This window comes from Archocentrus centrarchus, chromosome 13, assembly GCF_007364275.1.
Source record: "Archocentrus centrarchus isolate MPI-CPG fArcCen1 chromosome 13, fArcCen1, whole genome shotgun sequence".
In the NCBI taxonomy this organism is placed as follows: domain Eukaryota; kingdom Metazoa; phylum Chordata; class Actinopteri; order Cichliformes; family Cichlidae; genus Archocentrus; species Archocentrus centrarchus.
The window spans coordinates 4,822,074-4,835,012 of record NC_044358.1 but is presented as its reverse complement, the minus strand read 5'-3'; the positions used below and the strand labels follow the sequence as shown (position 1 = coordinate 4,835,012).

At 43.2% G+C, this 12,939-nt stretch overlaps 1 protein-coding gene across 2 annotated transcripts in view; it reads right to left on the bottom strand.

Annotated features, from left to right (window-relative positions):
• The window catches only part of LOC115790853 (galectin-9C-like), a 29,437-nt gene extending 22,063 nt beyond the window's left edge, over window positions 1–7,374 (bottom strand). Inside the window, exon 1 of one of the 2 annotated variants that reach the window (XM_030744825.1) lies at window positions 7,324–7,374. In XM_030744825.1, the coding sequence (XP_030600685.1) occupies window positions 7,324–7,359 (36 nt within the window). In that variant the 5' untranslated portion in view covers window positions 7,360–7,374. Of the gene's footprint in view, window positions 1–6,312; window positions 6,471–7,323 lie in introns of those variants that run through there. The other variant, XM_030744824.1, reaches the window with a different exon arrangement.
• Window positions 7,375–12,939: the final 5,565 nt, after the last annotated feature.

Genomic DNA, 12,939 nt, shown 5'->3' with positions numbered 1-12,939 from the left:
GTGACGCAAAGGACAGCATGCCACTGATTGGCCAGGGAGTGTCGTCACTAGCGGAGTCATGAGAGCGACTCCTTCACCAGAATCAAGCCTGCCATTTTTAAAACCCGACAGCAAGAAACTGGAGGCACGCAAAGCACCAGTTGAATCCCCAGACCAACAGTTTGGTAGTTTTGCAAAATGAGAGCCATCTGAAACGCTCACACAGCATACATATTTATAACCCTATACTGCCGGGCGATCGCTGCTGAAGCACCGTTACCTGCCCCTACTAGCCAAACAGCTGGTTTATTTGATTCCTATTCAAGACACTTTGATAAGAATGACTATATTGTTAATATAGGCTACTGAGTATAATTTTTTTTTAACATTTTTGGCTGGTGGTGTGCCTCATGATTTTTACCTTGGCTCAAAAAAGGTTGAAAAACACTGTTATAAGCCACCCATTTACAAAACAAGTCCCTGAGGCGTATATATAGCTCTTGAAGGGATTCTCCTGCAGGTGTGTCATCAGAACGAAACCTCTGGCGGTAAGTGTCTCTAGTAGCCCCTTAACTGACCAGGGCCCGGTGACGGGCCGTTTGTGGTCCCTTTTATATGGCAGGCTAGACCCTCCCATTTTTATTGACACGTCATTCGGCCAATCATGTAACTGGCTGCACCAAATCACCTGACAAAGCTACGTGACGCCCTCTGAGTATTATTGGCTCTGGGAAACCCATTTCTTAACATGACTGGCCGAATGAGGTGTCAATCGAAATGGGCGGGTCTAGCCTGCCATATAAATGCACTTCATTCGGCCCGCGGACCAGACGGTGCCGGTTCATAGGCTATGAAATGGGTTGTTCAGAGCCAATAATAACCAGAGGGTGTTATGTAGTTGTTTCAGGTGATTTTTTTGCTGCCAGTTAAGGGGTTAATCTCATATTATTTCAATATAGCACTCTTCAGTAATACATAGTCTTTTTTTATCCACTGGGTCCATGGCCACAAAAGCACTTCTGGCCTTTGCTGTTAACAGTGGAATTAGTCGAACTGCCCACTGTTGCCGTGGCCAGCCATAGACCTCAGCCAGTCTTTCAAAGGTGGTAAGATAATGCTCAGTGTCATCAGTGTCTTCTAATCTTTGCAAATCTTTGCAATCTCTTCAACTGGAACACCACTTCCTGCTGGTGACAGCTGACCAGTCCGGGTGGCTTCCAGATTGAGTTGGAGTTGTGTCACTTGATGTGACAGGATGCTGAATTTCTGCTCCTGCTTATTTGTGTCCTTTTCCTACCTTTTGTCTCTCTCCAGTTGAACTTGCATAAAACTCTCAAACATCTTTGTCAAAGAGACCAGACTAGCCTCTGTGGACATACTGGAACCAACTCCAAACTGGACATCAGCTTCCCCAGAGCCTGCAGTGGCGCCTCACTCCATACCATCATACATTTGCAGTTGTTGATGCTATAGCTTTTTAGGAGGTATCATTGTTTTTTCTTCTGACACCACATGTAGTAATGCCACAGCTGCAGTTGAGGAAACACACTTGGAAGCTGGAATTCTCTTCACCTGATGTGCAATTTATTTATTTACAAGTGCTGTTTACAAGGAGGGTCAGGATGGTGACCAACAAAGGGACCAACAAAGGGAGATATAAAAACTATAGGAAAAACAAACTTAAAACTGTTCAAAGGAATTCAAAAATTAACTAAATCCAAAGAAACCCATGGCTATTGGGCTCTAGCCAACACACTAGGCCTGCTATGCCACCCTCTCTACCTCTCAGTAGGGATGGGAAGCTCGACACTGAAGTTTCAACACTGTGTCGAGCTTCCGAAGCGCGGGTGTTTCGAAACACTGCTCCGAAACCTGGTTCAAAACACTTACATCACATGACCATGGCTAAGTGAGGCTTCGGTGCGTTTCACTCCTGCTGTTTCCAGGCGGCCGAGGCGCCGGTGTTGTGGCACAACAGGTGTTGTGCCAAAAAGTGATCATCTGCCAAAAGGTGATTTCCGGTGTTCCGTCGAGTCGCAGTTCCCCATCAGATACTGTTTCCCCACCGTCTCCTCGCCGCCCACGCAGCAAAAAATGGTATCTGATGGCTGTCATTCTGTTATCAGTTACCGTTCCCCCCAGTTTATTACAGGGGAAACGGTATCTGATGGCTTTATGTCACCCATCAGATACTGTTCCCCCTGTAATAAATTGGTTTGTGTGTTAGTGAATTCATAAAAACTGTAACAGACTCACGGATGTTAACAGAGTGAAAATAGTCACAGCTCGCTGTCTTTAACAGTCTCCTCGTTCCTCCAGGCCACGTGCTGATCATAATTATTGACAGTCAGATATAATCAGTAGCTTTGTTTGGACTTGCCTGTGTCATTGTTTCACTGAACAGCATTATCAAGATGTGGCGATAACAAAATTGTCCAGCAGGTGTCACTGTGCAGATGGGTTTCAGATTGTTTCGAAGCTTCGATACAATTCCGGCACAAATGCTTCGAACGCTTCAGTGTTTCACAAAGCCGCGTTTTGCCCATCACTACCTCTCAGGAGCATTAACTCTGGCTTACAAAGCCTAAGCCCCTCCCCAGAATAAACCACACAAAAATTCACCAATTCAGTCTCCCAATTAGTGATTTTTCTACCTATGAGCAAAACAAAACATTCCAATTACCTCCTTTAAAGCTCTGACACAAATCACCAAAACATTAGTTTGTTCACTGTGTACCAGGGTTATAATAGTTTTGGATTTTACATTATCGTTTAGTTTTAGTTAGTTTTTACTTTTTTTTTCTCTAATTCAGTTAGTTTTAATTCGTTTTCAGAGTGGTTTTGCTCATTTTTATTAGTTTTTATTTTCATTTTATTGTTTAGTTTTAGTTTAGTTTCATTAGTTTCAGTATTAGTTTTAGTTTTTCATACTTTGTCAGGTGCAAGATTCAAGGCACACGAGTGACTATTGTGTAATAAAAACTCAACAAAAGATACCGTTTAAAGAAATATATTCAACAACCAACTGTTCACAAGACAGCAGCACTGCGTGCTAAATGTGTGTAATATTAAGGGCACACATGCACATCAACAGGGAGAAACAAAGAAAAACATGAACTCCCAAACTCAATAAATTCTACAATAAACTCCCAATAAAGTTCAGCGTCAGTGCAGCAGATTAACAACAGCTTCTCTTTTGGAGCTGGCTTAGTTAGATATATGATATGTGGCCGACCTCATGTCGCACATCTGCTTGTGTAGCTGGATTGTGTGTGTTCATTACCTTACTGTCGTGTGCAGGTGTTTTATATGCGGTGCCAGCTGGGACTTCTTTTGGTCCTTGCTCTTTGTGCTCAGTTTTTTTTGGCTGCAAACATATTTGTCCCTGTTATTTCACTTTTTTCATTCCCTCACGTCCATTCCAACAGTTTTAGCAGCTCCCTCCAGGAATTTGCTGACATTTGTGAGTCCTTATATTGATTGTTCCTGATTGTTATTTTCTCACTGGTAAAGGGGCCAGAAACGCACAAGGACGGAACAGGTTCATCACAACGTCGCGGCTACGTGGCGGCGAGTAGTCACATTTCTCCGGAGGTGAACGCCAGACTCAGTCGGTTCAGAGCGGTTTCCGTAGCTGCCTTGTGTGCGCTTCTCAGGTGGACTTTGATGTTGGTGTTTTTTCCTCACTGAGACGTGTTCCATACATTTTTCATCATTCACAACAAGACACTCTTCTATCTGTATTATCGGACTCAAAGAAACTCCAAATGAGACTCTGCCGCTTTCTCAGCAGACCGCTGCCATTACTTTTGGGACCAGTGCGGTGAGCACGCACGCACACAGCTGCCCGACGGCGCTCCCAGCTTAGACTGGGAGAGCAGAAAATGATCAATCCATAAGGCTTTTAAATAAAATGACAAGAAAAGGAAGGTCATTTTATCTATAATTTTAGTTTTAGTTAGTTTTTAAACTCGCAATACAGTTTTAGTTATCTTTTTTCCTTTTAATTTTAGTTTTATTTCAGTTAATGACAATGTTTTTTCAATTTAAGTTTTCATTATTTCGTTCATTTTCGTTAACTATAATAACCCTGCTGTGTACCAAAGACTATTTCACAAGAAAAGAAAAGAAAATTTCCCATCTGCATTCTTACTCACATAGTGAGGTCCCAATCTCCACTTACTATAAAAAGATTTGGAACCTTCCACATCCTGTTTGGCAGTCCCGGATCTCCAAGATGGTGGCAGCATAATTTGTTTAATGGTCCACATACATGTATTGCATAAATTCCAACTGGGAGTAGGTCTCAGGGTAGCAGGACATGCTGGAGAGATCATGTCTCTTGACTGGTTTGGGGTACCTCAGTGGCCCATCTAAGTCTCTGCTTAGACTGCTGCTCCCACAACTCAGACCCAGATAAAATGCATATATTACTAAATAACTTATGGATGGTGAAAACAGGATACCAAAAATAAGTTGCTGGTAAATGGCAGGACTATAGATTATATGTCTACATATATACACACCAGAACTTGACTGAAAAACATGACCAATCAAAAACGTATGAAAAAAAATAAAACAAAGAAGTGAAGTAACTCTCAGAATGAGAGTGGATGTAACACAAGTCATGACACACACAAAGAACAGATTAACAAGATAGCACAGGAGAGGGAAATGAAACAGACACACACATGCTTTTTCTATGCCTAACCACACCCATCCTGAGTAGGGAAAGTGGGGCTCACACCACTGACCTTCTGATTGATGACCTGCTCGCCTCTTGAGCCACAGCGAGCCCAGGAGAGAAGAATAATGTGGGCCAAAGCCAACACAACCCATATGTTCTCTTTAAAGTAAGGTCTTCAAACTAAAATCTTACACGAAAAACATGAGGAAACATGAAAATATCCCCCTAACGTCCAAATGCACAAACCAGTCACTATCACAGGTAACAGGCTTCACACCTTCTTAACTTACAACAGTTTTAACTAAGGTGACACCCAATCCTTTACCTTATCATAGTTTATAAAAAAAGAAATCCCCTAAATTTGAAGAGCAGCTAACCCGAGTTAGAATACTAAAATATTACAGTTCTCATAGTCATATGACAAGTCCAGTGTGAGAGCTGAAAAACTGAAATTTTCAGCCAAATAAAAGTTAAATTAGAAGGCCAATAATTTAAAACAAAAGCCAATAAATGCTACATTAATGATAGTCACTATAACGGGCAGCCTCCTCAACTTAAACATGGCTTGGGACAGGTTACAAACAGAGCAGACGCTGAGTAGTGCTCTATAGTGTTTTACTGACAGGTCTCTCTTTTATAAAGAGATTTTAATCTTAATGAGAGTTTTACCTGGATAAATAAAAGGCTCATCATCATCATAATAAGCATCCTATTTTCAGGTCGCTTTAAAAGTTGTAACACTAACTGAAGTACTGAAAGCCTCTGTGATGTACTAAGCTCAAAAGAAAGAAAGAAAAACTGAAATGGCTGCTTCTGCAGGCCACATCCTGCTAAACTGTCACGCATAAAATCACACTATGATAAGCTGATGTTACACACAGTGATAAATCCTTATCTGAATAAAGTAAATCAAGTTGTTTTCGAGTTTAAAGTAACTGCTCTTCTTCATATTGTCCATATTATTTCATGTTTTCCAGCCAGCCGCTCAGTGGAGCCCAAAGAGGAAACGACCCATGCAAATCATCTGCAGGTTTCCTTCCTTCGTTAGGGCCACAGTTACTGCTGCGTTCACGTTCAGTGTGGGGCCAAGTTTACACGAGCAAAGGCTTCAGCTGAAAACTGTACAGTTCGGTTGTTTTGGGGCCTGTCGGTCACACGAAAACTGGTTTTGAGTCCCTCAAAACGGCACATTTTGAGAACAGCTTCCGTTTTCGAAATGCTCCGTTCTCCGTGTGAACGGCTAAAACGCTGCGTTCTGGATACGGGGTGCCCACGCGGACTATGGGTGCGCCAACCATCCTCACACCAACCCTGGGAATACAACTTTTAAACGGTTCCACGTTAACGGTGATCGCTTTTTAAACGTTCCCGTTACTTTACGGAAACGGAAAAACAACACCGCTTCCACTCGATTCACGCTACACGAACACTTGAAAGTCTTGCAAAAGAAAGAGAAACCGCACTATTAAGCTGTTTTTCTTCTGATAAAAATAAATAAATACAATAGGCATGAGCTCATTTTAATGGCAGACTTATATGACTCAGAAAGACAAAAGATGTTGCTCTCGTGACTATCAGGAGTGGTTGTGTCCACTCGCGGCCCCACGGAACTAACCCGAGAAGATGAACAGATGTTATTCACTTACTGGGTTGTAGAAAGGTGCCTGCTGATTAAAGGCCATTGTCCCAAACGGAATCACGCAAGTTTGTTGAGCTGCAGCGTCTGTGCTCTGAAGCAGTGGAAAAGTGAAAGACTTCTGCAACACAGCCCACCCTTAGGTTTCGTTTCCAAAAAGGAGGCGGTATTTAATTAGGGTCAGTCTTATCCGCGGGGTTAAACAATAACGGACAGAAAAACTGTGTCAAACGGTCAAAAGTCTAAAACTCAAACACGACTCTACAATTTCCTGTGTTTCACTTCATATCCTTAGTCTACTAAACTGTCTTTATGTGTACAATAAGACTTCACATTAAACAGGTAGCAAACTGACATGTGTGCCACCGTCTCCAGGCTGAGACATCTGTCACCTTCTATTCTTCTGATATGTCATTAGCCCTTTAAAAAAAAAAACTTGCAAAGATGTGCGTGGACTCCTCCACAACATCCACGCCTACAACCATCTCCCTTCAAAGAAAGCGAAATGCACCACAATGAAAACCTGAAATAAAACACTAAAATCAAGCACAGGGAATCTATCAGAAACAGCAACAGGCAGCGCGGTGGTCCACGCTTTGAGGACACCCCCACTCATCGTCCCAACACAGAGTGGCGACGAGAACCAAGAAAAACCAAATGCGGTCCAGGACTGAAAGTGTTACAGAGCAGCCAGCGGAGCTGCTGGAGCTCACATTACGAAAAAAAATGTAGAGCCCCGAAAATAATTTCCAGACAAATACTTTGCAATTGTCCCACGATAGACAGGAGGAGCAGGCCGGTGTTTAGGAGCGCAGCTCCAAGAGAGTCACGTACAAGCACTCATCAGGCAGAAAAATAAAACATAAATACATAAAATAGGCATGAGCTCATTTTAATAGCAGACTTTTATGACACGATAAAGACGCAAAAAATGCTGCTCTCATGACTATCTGGGGTGATTTCGTCCACTCGCGGCCCCACGGAACTAACCTGAGAACATGAGCAGATGTTATTCACTTACTGGGTTGTAGAAAGGTGCCTGCTGATTAAAGGCCATTGTCCCAAACGGAATCACGCAAGTTTGTTGAGCTGCAGCGTCTGTGCTCTGAAGCAGTGGAAAAGTGAAAGGCTTTTGCGACACAGCCCACCCTCAGGTTTCGTTTCCCTAAAGTCAAGTCGGCGGTATGTAAATAAGATAAGTCTTATCCAGACACGGCTCTACAATATCCTGTGTTTTACTGTTGTGTCTACAATAAGGTTTCACGCATTCTGTATATATGCATCCCAAATGATCCTGTGTCTTTCAGTCACAGCTGTGACATGATGGCACACAGACAGACCAGTGACTGGGCTCAGAGTGGACACTCACTTTGTGTCCATAAAGTCTGTGTTTAATGTGCTTACCTAACACGTCATTAACAGGATCCATTTGTTTTTAAAGGGTCAAGAGGTCGAGGCTCCCTGATGGAGTTCTAGGCAAAGACGGAGCACCTTCGTCTGTGGCTTGCGGGGAAAAGAAGGACTGAACTGCGGAGGCAGACTTTAAAAGTTTAAAGCGTTTATTTAAACAATCCAACTGAAGTTTCTCTCTTTGGTGGGGGGGGGTTCCGGGGTTAGGCAGGGGGAACTGCACGAGGCTCGTCTCCAGCACTCCGTCAGCCTGACGATGCGTTTACTGACCCTCTGAATCCTCGGCTCTGCAGACAGACAGCGACTAATTCACAGAACAAAAGGTAAGTTAAACAACTTACCTATGCGACTAAGCCGCATAGTTTGGCGACCTGGTAGGGACAACGATCCGGCGAGGACTGGCGATTTCCCTTGGCTTAAATACCCATCAGGAAAACTGGTGAGTAATCAGTGATTGAGATCAGGTGTGCTGCTCACTCCCGGAAGCGGCTGGTGAGAGGGTGGAGTAAACACCGAGCCTGCCCAAAACAACACACCCACACAAACAACACACAGAGGACGGGGACCATGACAATCTGTGTGTCAGCAGCCCAGAGAAAACAGGTACTTCTGCACAGTGTCAGTGGTCATAATGATTTTATTGCAGCACTCTGTTGTTCCTGTTTTATTGTTTTATGATGTATTTGCGTGTATGTGTGCTGTTATGTATATGTTCCTTAACAGACCATCAAACAGCAGAAGATGAGTTTGTGATGAATTTGAGGCAAAAACGAAACGGTCTTCTCTGCTACATGAATTGATGCCATGGTAGAAGCAGCAGACAGAGTGAGCGTCTTCACTGACAGTTACGCTTCACCTGGCAGCTGCCCTGTGTTCTTTGAATCTAAGGCATGGTTGAATTGAAGAACTGAGGAAGAGGGCGTGATACTCCTGAAAGAAACGAGGCAACACTGCACGTCTCTGAGGCAAAGGGAGGGAGAGGATGGTTCTGCCTGTCCTTCAGTATCTCTGAGCTCGAAGAGCTTTTTAAACAAACCAAAATATGCCTCTGGCTCACTGAAGTTTGAAAAAGTTGGAGCCATTTTATGGTCTTTTTTGATTGTGCCATTGTGGTATGTGCAGGCCTGCTGAATAAGGAAAGATTCTCGACTGACCTACTCTGCTGTGTTTAACCAGCCCTTTATTCAGGTTTGTGTGCACACTGAGCTGGAAGAAAAACTGCAGATACAGCTGAAGGTGTCAGAGAGGAATACCTCAGGATCTCCCAGGACTCATGCAGAACCACTGAGGGGGTCTTGATGATGACGATGACAGAAGGATGTATGAGAGCACTTCAGAAAGCAGTTCAGATGATGAGGATGCATAACTGCGTGGCACCTGAAGCGGCGTGGATCTGATTCTCTGAACGTTCTCTTAACTTTGCCCATATTTAATTTCACATTAACTTTGATTTGCATTCTCTGTTAAGGGCCTCGGGGATGATGCCCACCAGCATCTCTACAGCTAAGACCTCTGCTGTGACCCCCACCTGTTGCCTCCTCCCTCCATACCTGAGAATCACAACTGACTGTTGTGTTGAACTTCTTCATTAAATTAGTTAAATGTAGAGTCCTCAGATCAAATCCACTGCACTTTTTGTCAAACACAGCAATACGTTCCTCATAGTCCTCCAGCTCTGCATCCAGAGTGTGCAGTGTTTACTGAGACAAACATGGTCACTCATTGTAAACATTTTGCTTCAGGTGCTCTGAAGACAGGAGTTCACTTTTCACTGGCTGTGGATCTTTCAAGGAGCAAAGCTTTTAAAGTTACACCATCAGCAACAGTTTGCAACTATCTGAGATTTTAGTGGTACTTAGATTTCTAATTCATTGTGATGTGAGATGAGCTGCTTCTTCCTGCTACCATCCTGTTGTGTGTGTGTGTGTGTGTGTGTGCGTGTTAGCGGGTTGGTGGTGTGTGCTCTCTGTCTCATTTCAGGGGTTGGCAGGCTGGTGTCTCTTCACGGACTGGGTGGAGCAGGGGGCGGAGGCACACAGATCCTGCACACCTGCAGCGAGTTCCCAGCTATCAGCCCAGTATTTAGGACTGCGCCAGAGCCTCTTACCTTCGCCAGAGTGTGTGTCCATCCACGGTCGTCACCTGCTGTATGATGAGGGTCTGTTAAGTTGTCCTTTTTCAGGTGTATCTCTCGTTTCAGTTTTTGTGCTTGCTCGTGGCAGATTACGGACGCCTGTCATCGTCGTCTTGGATTATCTGGTCTCTCGCCTGCCTGCTCTCCCAGAACATATCAACACACCACCCCGCTCGCTCTCCCCCCTCCGAGCAGCTCCACCACGCTCTCCCCACACTGGCTCCCCCCACCCATAGAACCTTTGCCCATTACCTGAGTCTGGCTAGAGCAGTAGAAGTTTCCTGAGGACATCTGTTATCTCTTGGTTATGTTTGTTCCCTGCTTTAAGAGAATAAACCTTCTTGTTTATTGCCTTTATTTTGTCTGCGTTTGGGTTCACTTTAGCTTACGGCCTTACCACAACACATCCAGGATATGTACTATTTATATACTTTGTATTCTGGGAAAAAATGTAAAGAAAAAGTTGTGACAGCATGACACTGCCTATGATATCAGCTAAGGACACAAGTTATCGTGTTAGCAGATAAAAATGCTGTTGTGGTGCTTGTAGACTTTTACATGTGGTTGTGGCCTTGCTGCTTAACGGGACCTAATACAGCTTCATTTCCCAACATGATAATGACTGAAATAAATATTGAATCTGTTAATGTTTTCATATACCATATGTTTTACATAATTTTCCTACGATGTGAACAGCTGACAAAAGTTAACTTTATATCATTAACCCTGTACGTCTGAAACTGTGGAGATTATTTTTTTCCTTAATTCTAATGTAAACATGTTAACTGTAGTGCAGCTGCAATAAACCCATTCTACATGTCAATATGTGTGGTGGTTTTATACCTCTGCTAGCAGTCAAGTTAATAATTCACAAAAAGCAAACTCCCTGAATTCTACAGGCACACATGGACCCTACTGTAATAAGCCTGATTTTTATTTGTTTACTTGCTGTGTGGGGTCAGGCTCACCATGCAGTTGGTGAAGACCAACTGACTTAAAAAAATAGTGCCCCACTTTTCTCCTGATCACTGGGGATCTGTTATGTGTAGGCTCTTTTTGAGCCGTTATCACACCATTTATCTTATTATACAAAATAGAGCTATAAATTTCACACAGTAAACTCAACTATTCATTCAAAGTTGTATGGTTAATTTGCTAATTTGATTAAACTATATTTTGATATGAAGGGAAATATACACCAAAAATATTTTTAATGTATTTTGAGTGTGTGTTTGAGTATAAGTGTGTCTATGCAGTCAAATACAAATATAAAGTATAAGTATTTTTAGTGTATACTTTAATAGTTTATTTTGTACTTTTATTTATTTGTATTTGTCTTCCCCTCATTCTTACATTGTGACGAGGACTGTTGTAACGGTGTATTCTTAGATGTTTTCAGGTATGCTACACTGATGTGAGGTTTTAAATGTTCTTTGTCCTATTTTTTTCTCGGACATTGAATGGCACCTGTTACTCAATTTCTTGGTGAGGGGTGGGTATTTAAACAGGTGTGTAGCATTACCTTGTTAAGTCTGAAGAAGGGCATTTCAGCCTGAAACGTTACTTCTTTTATATACTGATGGATTAAAAATTCTCAAGGAGCTTTTTGGTGTGCGGACCTCCTCCTTTTTCATTGAGTTTTGCTTGGATCCAGCACCCTGGTTAATTTTTTGGATGTGCGTGTTTCTCTTTTATTAAGGAAAAAGATTCAGGCCATTAATACATATGCCCTACTGGTCATCAAATACACCACTGGAATAGGCAGCTGAAGACAGACAATGGCTGGACAAGAAGTGGCTTACATCAAGAAATCCTATCAGTGACTTGAAAAGGTCATTGGGCGTAGTTGTTGATTGCCTGGATCTTGTTCTTCCTATTCAGCTGACTCCTGAGGACTTGCCTACTCTTGGCAGATATTTGGCAGTTGCAACTTTTCTAGTGGAGATTTGCCTGTGGGATGCCAAGGTGCTCTCCTCAATGTCTGCAAGGTTGCCTTCTGGTAGTGCAATACTCTCAGTTCTGACTAGCGTCCCTCTCTTTGTCACCATCCAACTACACTGATGTTGTTGCTGTAGACCCTATTGGTGTGGATCAGTGAATGGATGTCTCGTTCACTCCTGGAATATAGTTTGTCGTCCATGTAGAGGAGGTGGCCAATGTTTGCTCCATTCTGTAGCTGGTATCTGTAGCCAATCTTGTTAATGATATGGCTGAGGGGAGTTCAGGCTTACACAGAACAGCAGTGGGGACAGAGCATCTCCTAGGTAAATCCCACACTTGACTTGTGCAGTTGGCTTGAAGTTGGCCTCTAGTGTTAACTGATAAATGGATAGGCACTTTTCTACAAGAACACTCAAAGTGGTTTATACAGCATGTCTCATTCACCCATTCAAGCACTTTCCATGTCTATCACATACAATCACACGCTGATGAATGCTTTGGCATGCAGACTGGACCAGCCAGGGATTGAACCACCAACCTTCTGATTTGTAGATTCCACATCACAGCTACTCCTGTGATGTGGAATTCCTACTATTATCAGGATTCTCCCCCCCTGACTTGATATCCTGGCTCCCCCTTACTGTAGCATCAATCTCTAGTTGTGCTAGCCCTTGATTTTTGCAGATGTTGTTTTGATGTTAGTCTAGATCTAGGGTGGGCAAATCCAGGCGTCGAGGGCCGGTGTCCTGCAGGTTTTAGATGTGTCCCTGATCCAACAGACCTGAATCAAATGGCTGAATTACCTCCTCAGCATGCAGTCAAGTTCTCCAGAGTCCTGCTAATGACTTCTATGTGTGATTCAGGTGTGTTGAATCAGGGACACATCTAAAACCTGCAGGACACCGGCCCTCGAGGCCTGGATTTGCCCACCCCTGGTCTAGATATTGAGTTTTGAAGAATCTATAGGTCCCACATCCTCTTCATGTAACTCTTTTTACTGGGGTTACACGTGTAGTACTTTAGCATTCCAACATTTCCCTATTCTCATCTCTTGTCCACTTATGCCTTATCCTTGTTCCAGTAGCCCAGATATCATCAGATTGTCCTGGTTCCCCAAATGGTAAATGGACTGGCTCTTACATAGCGCATTTC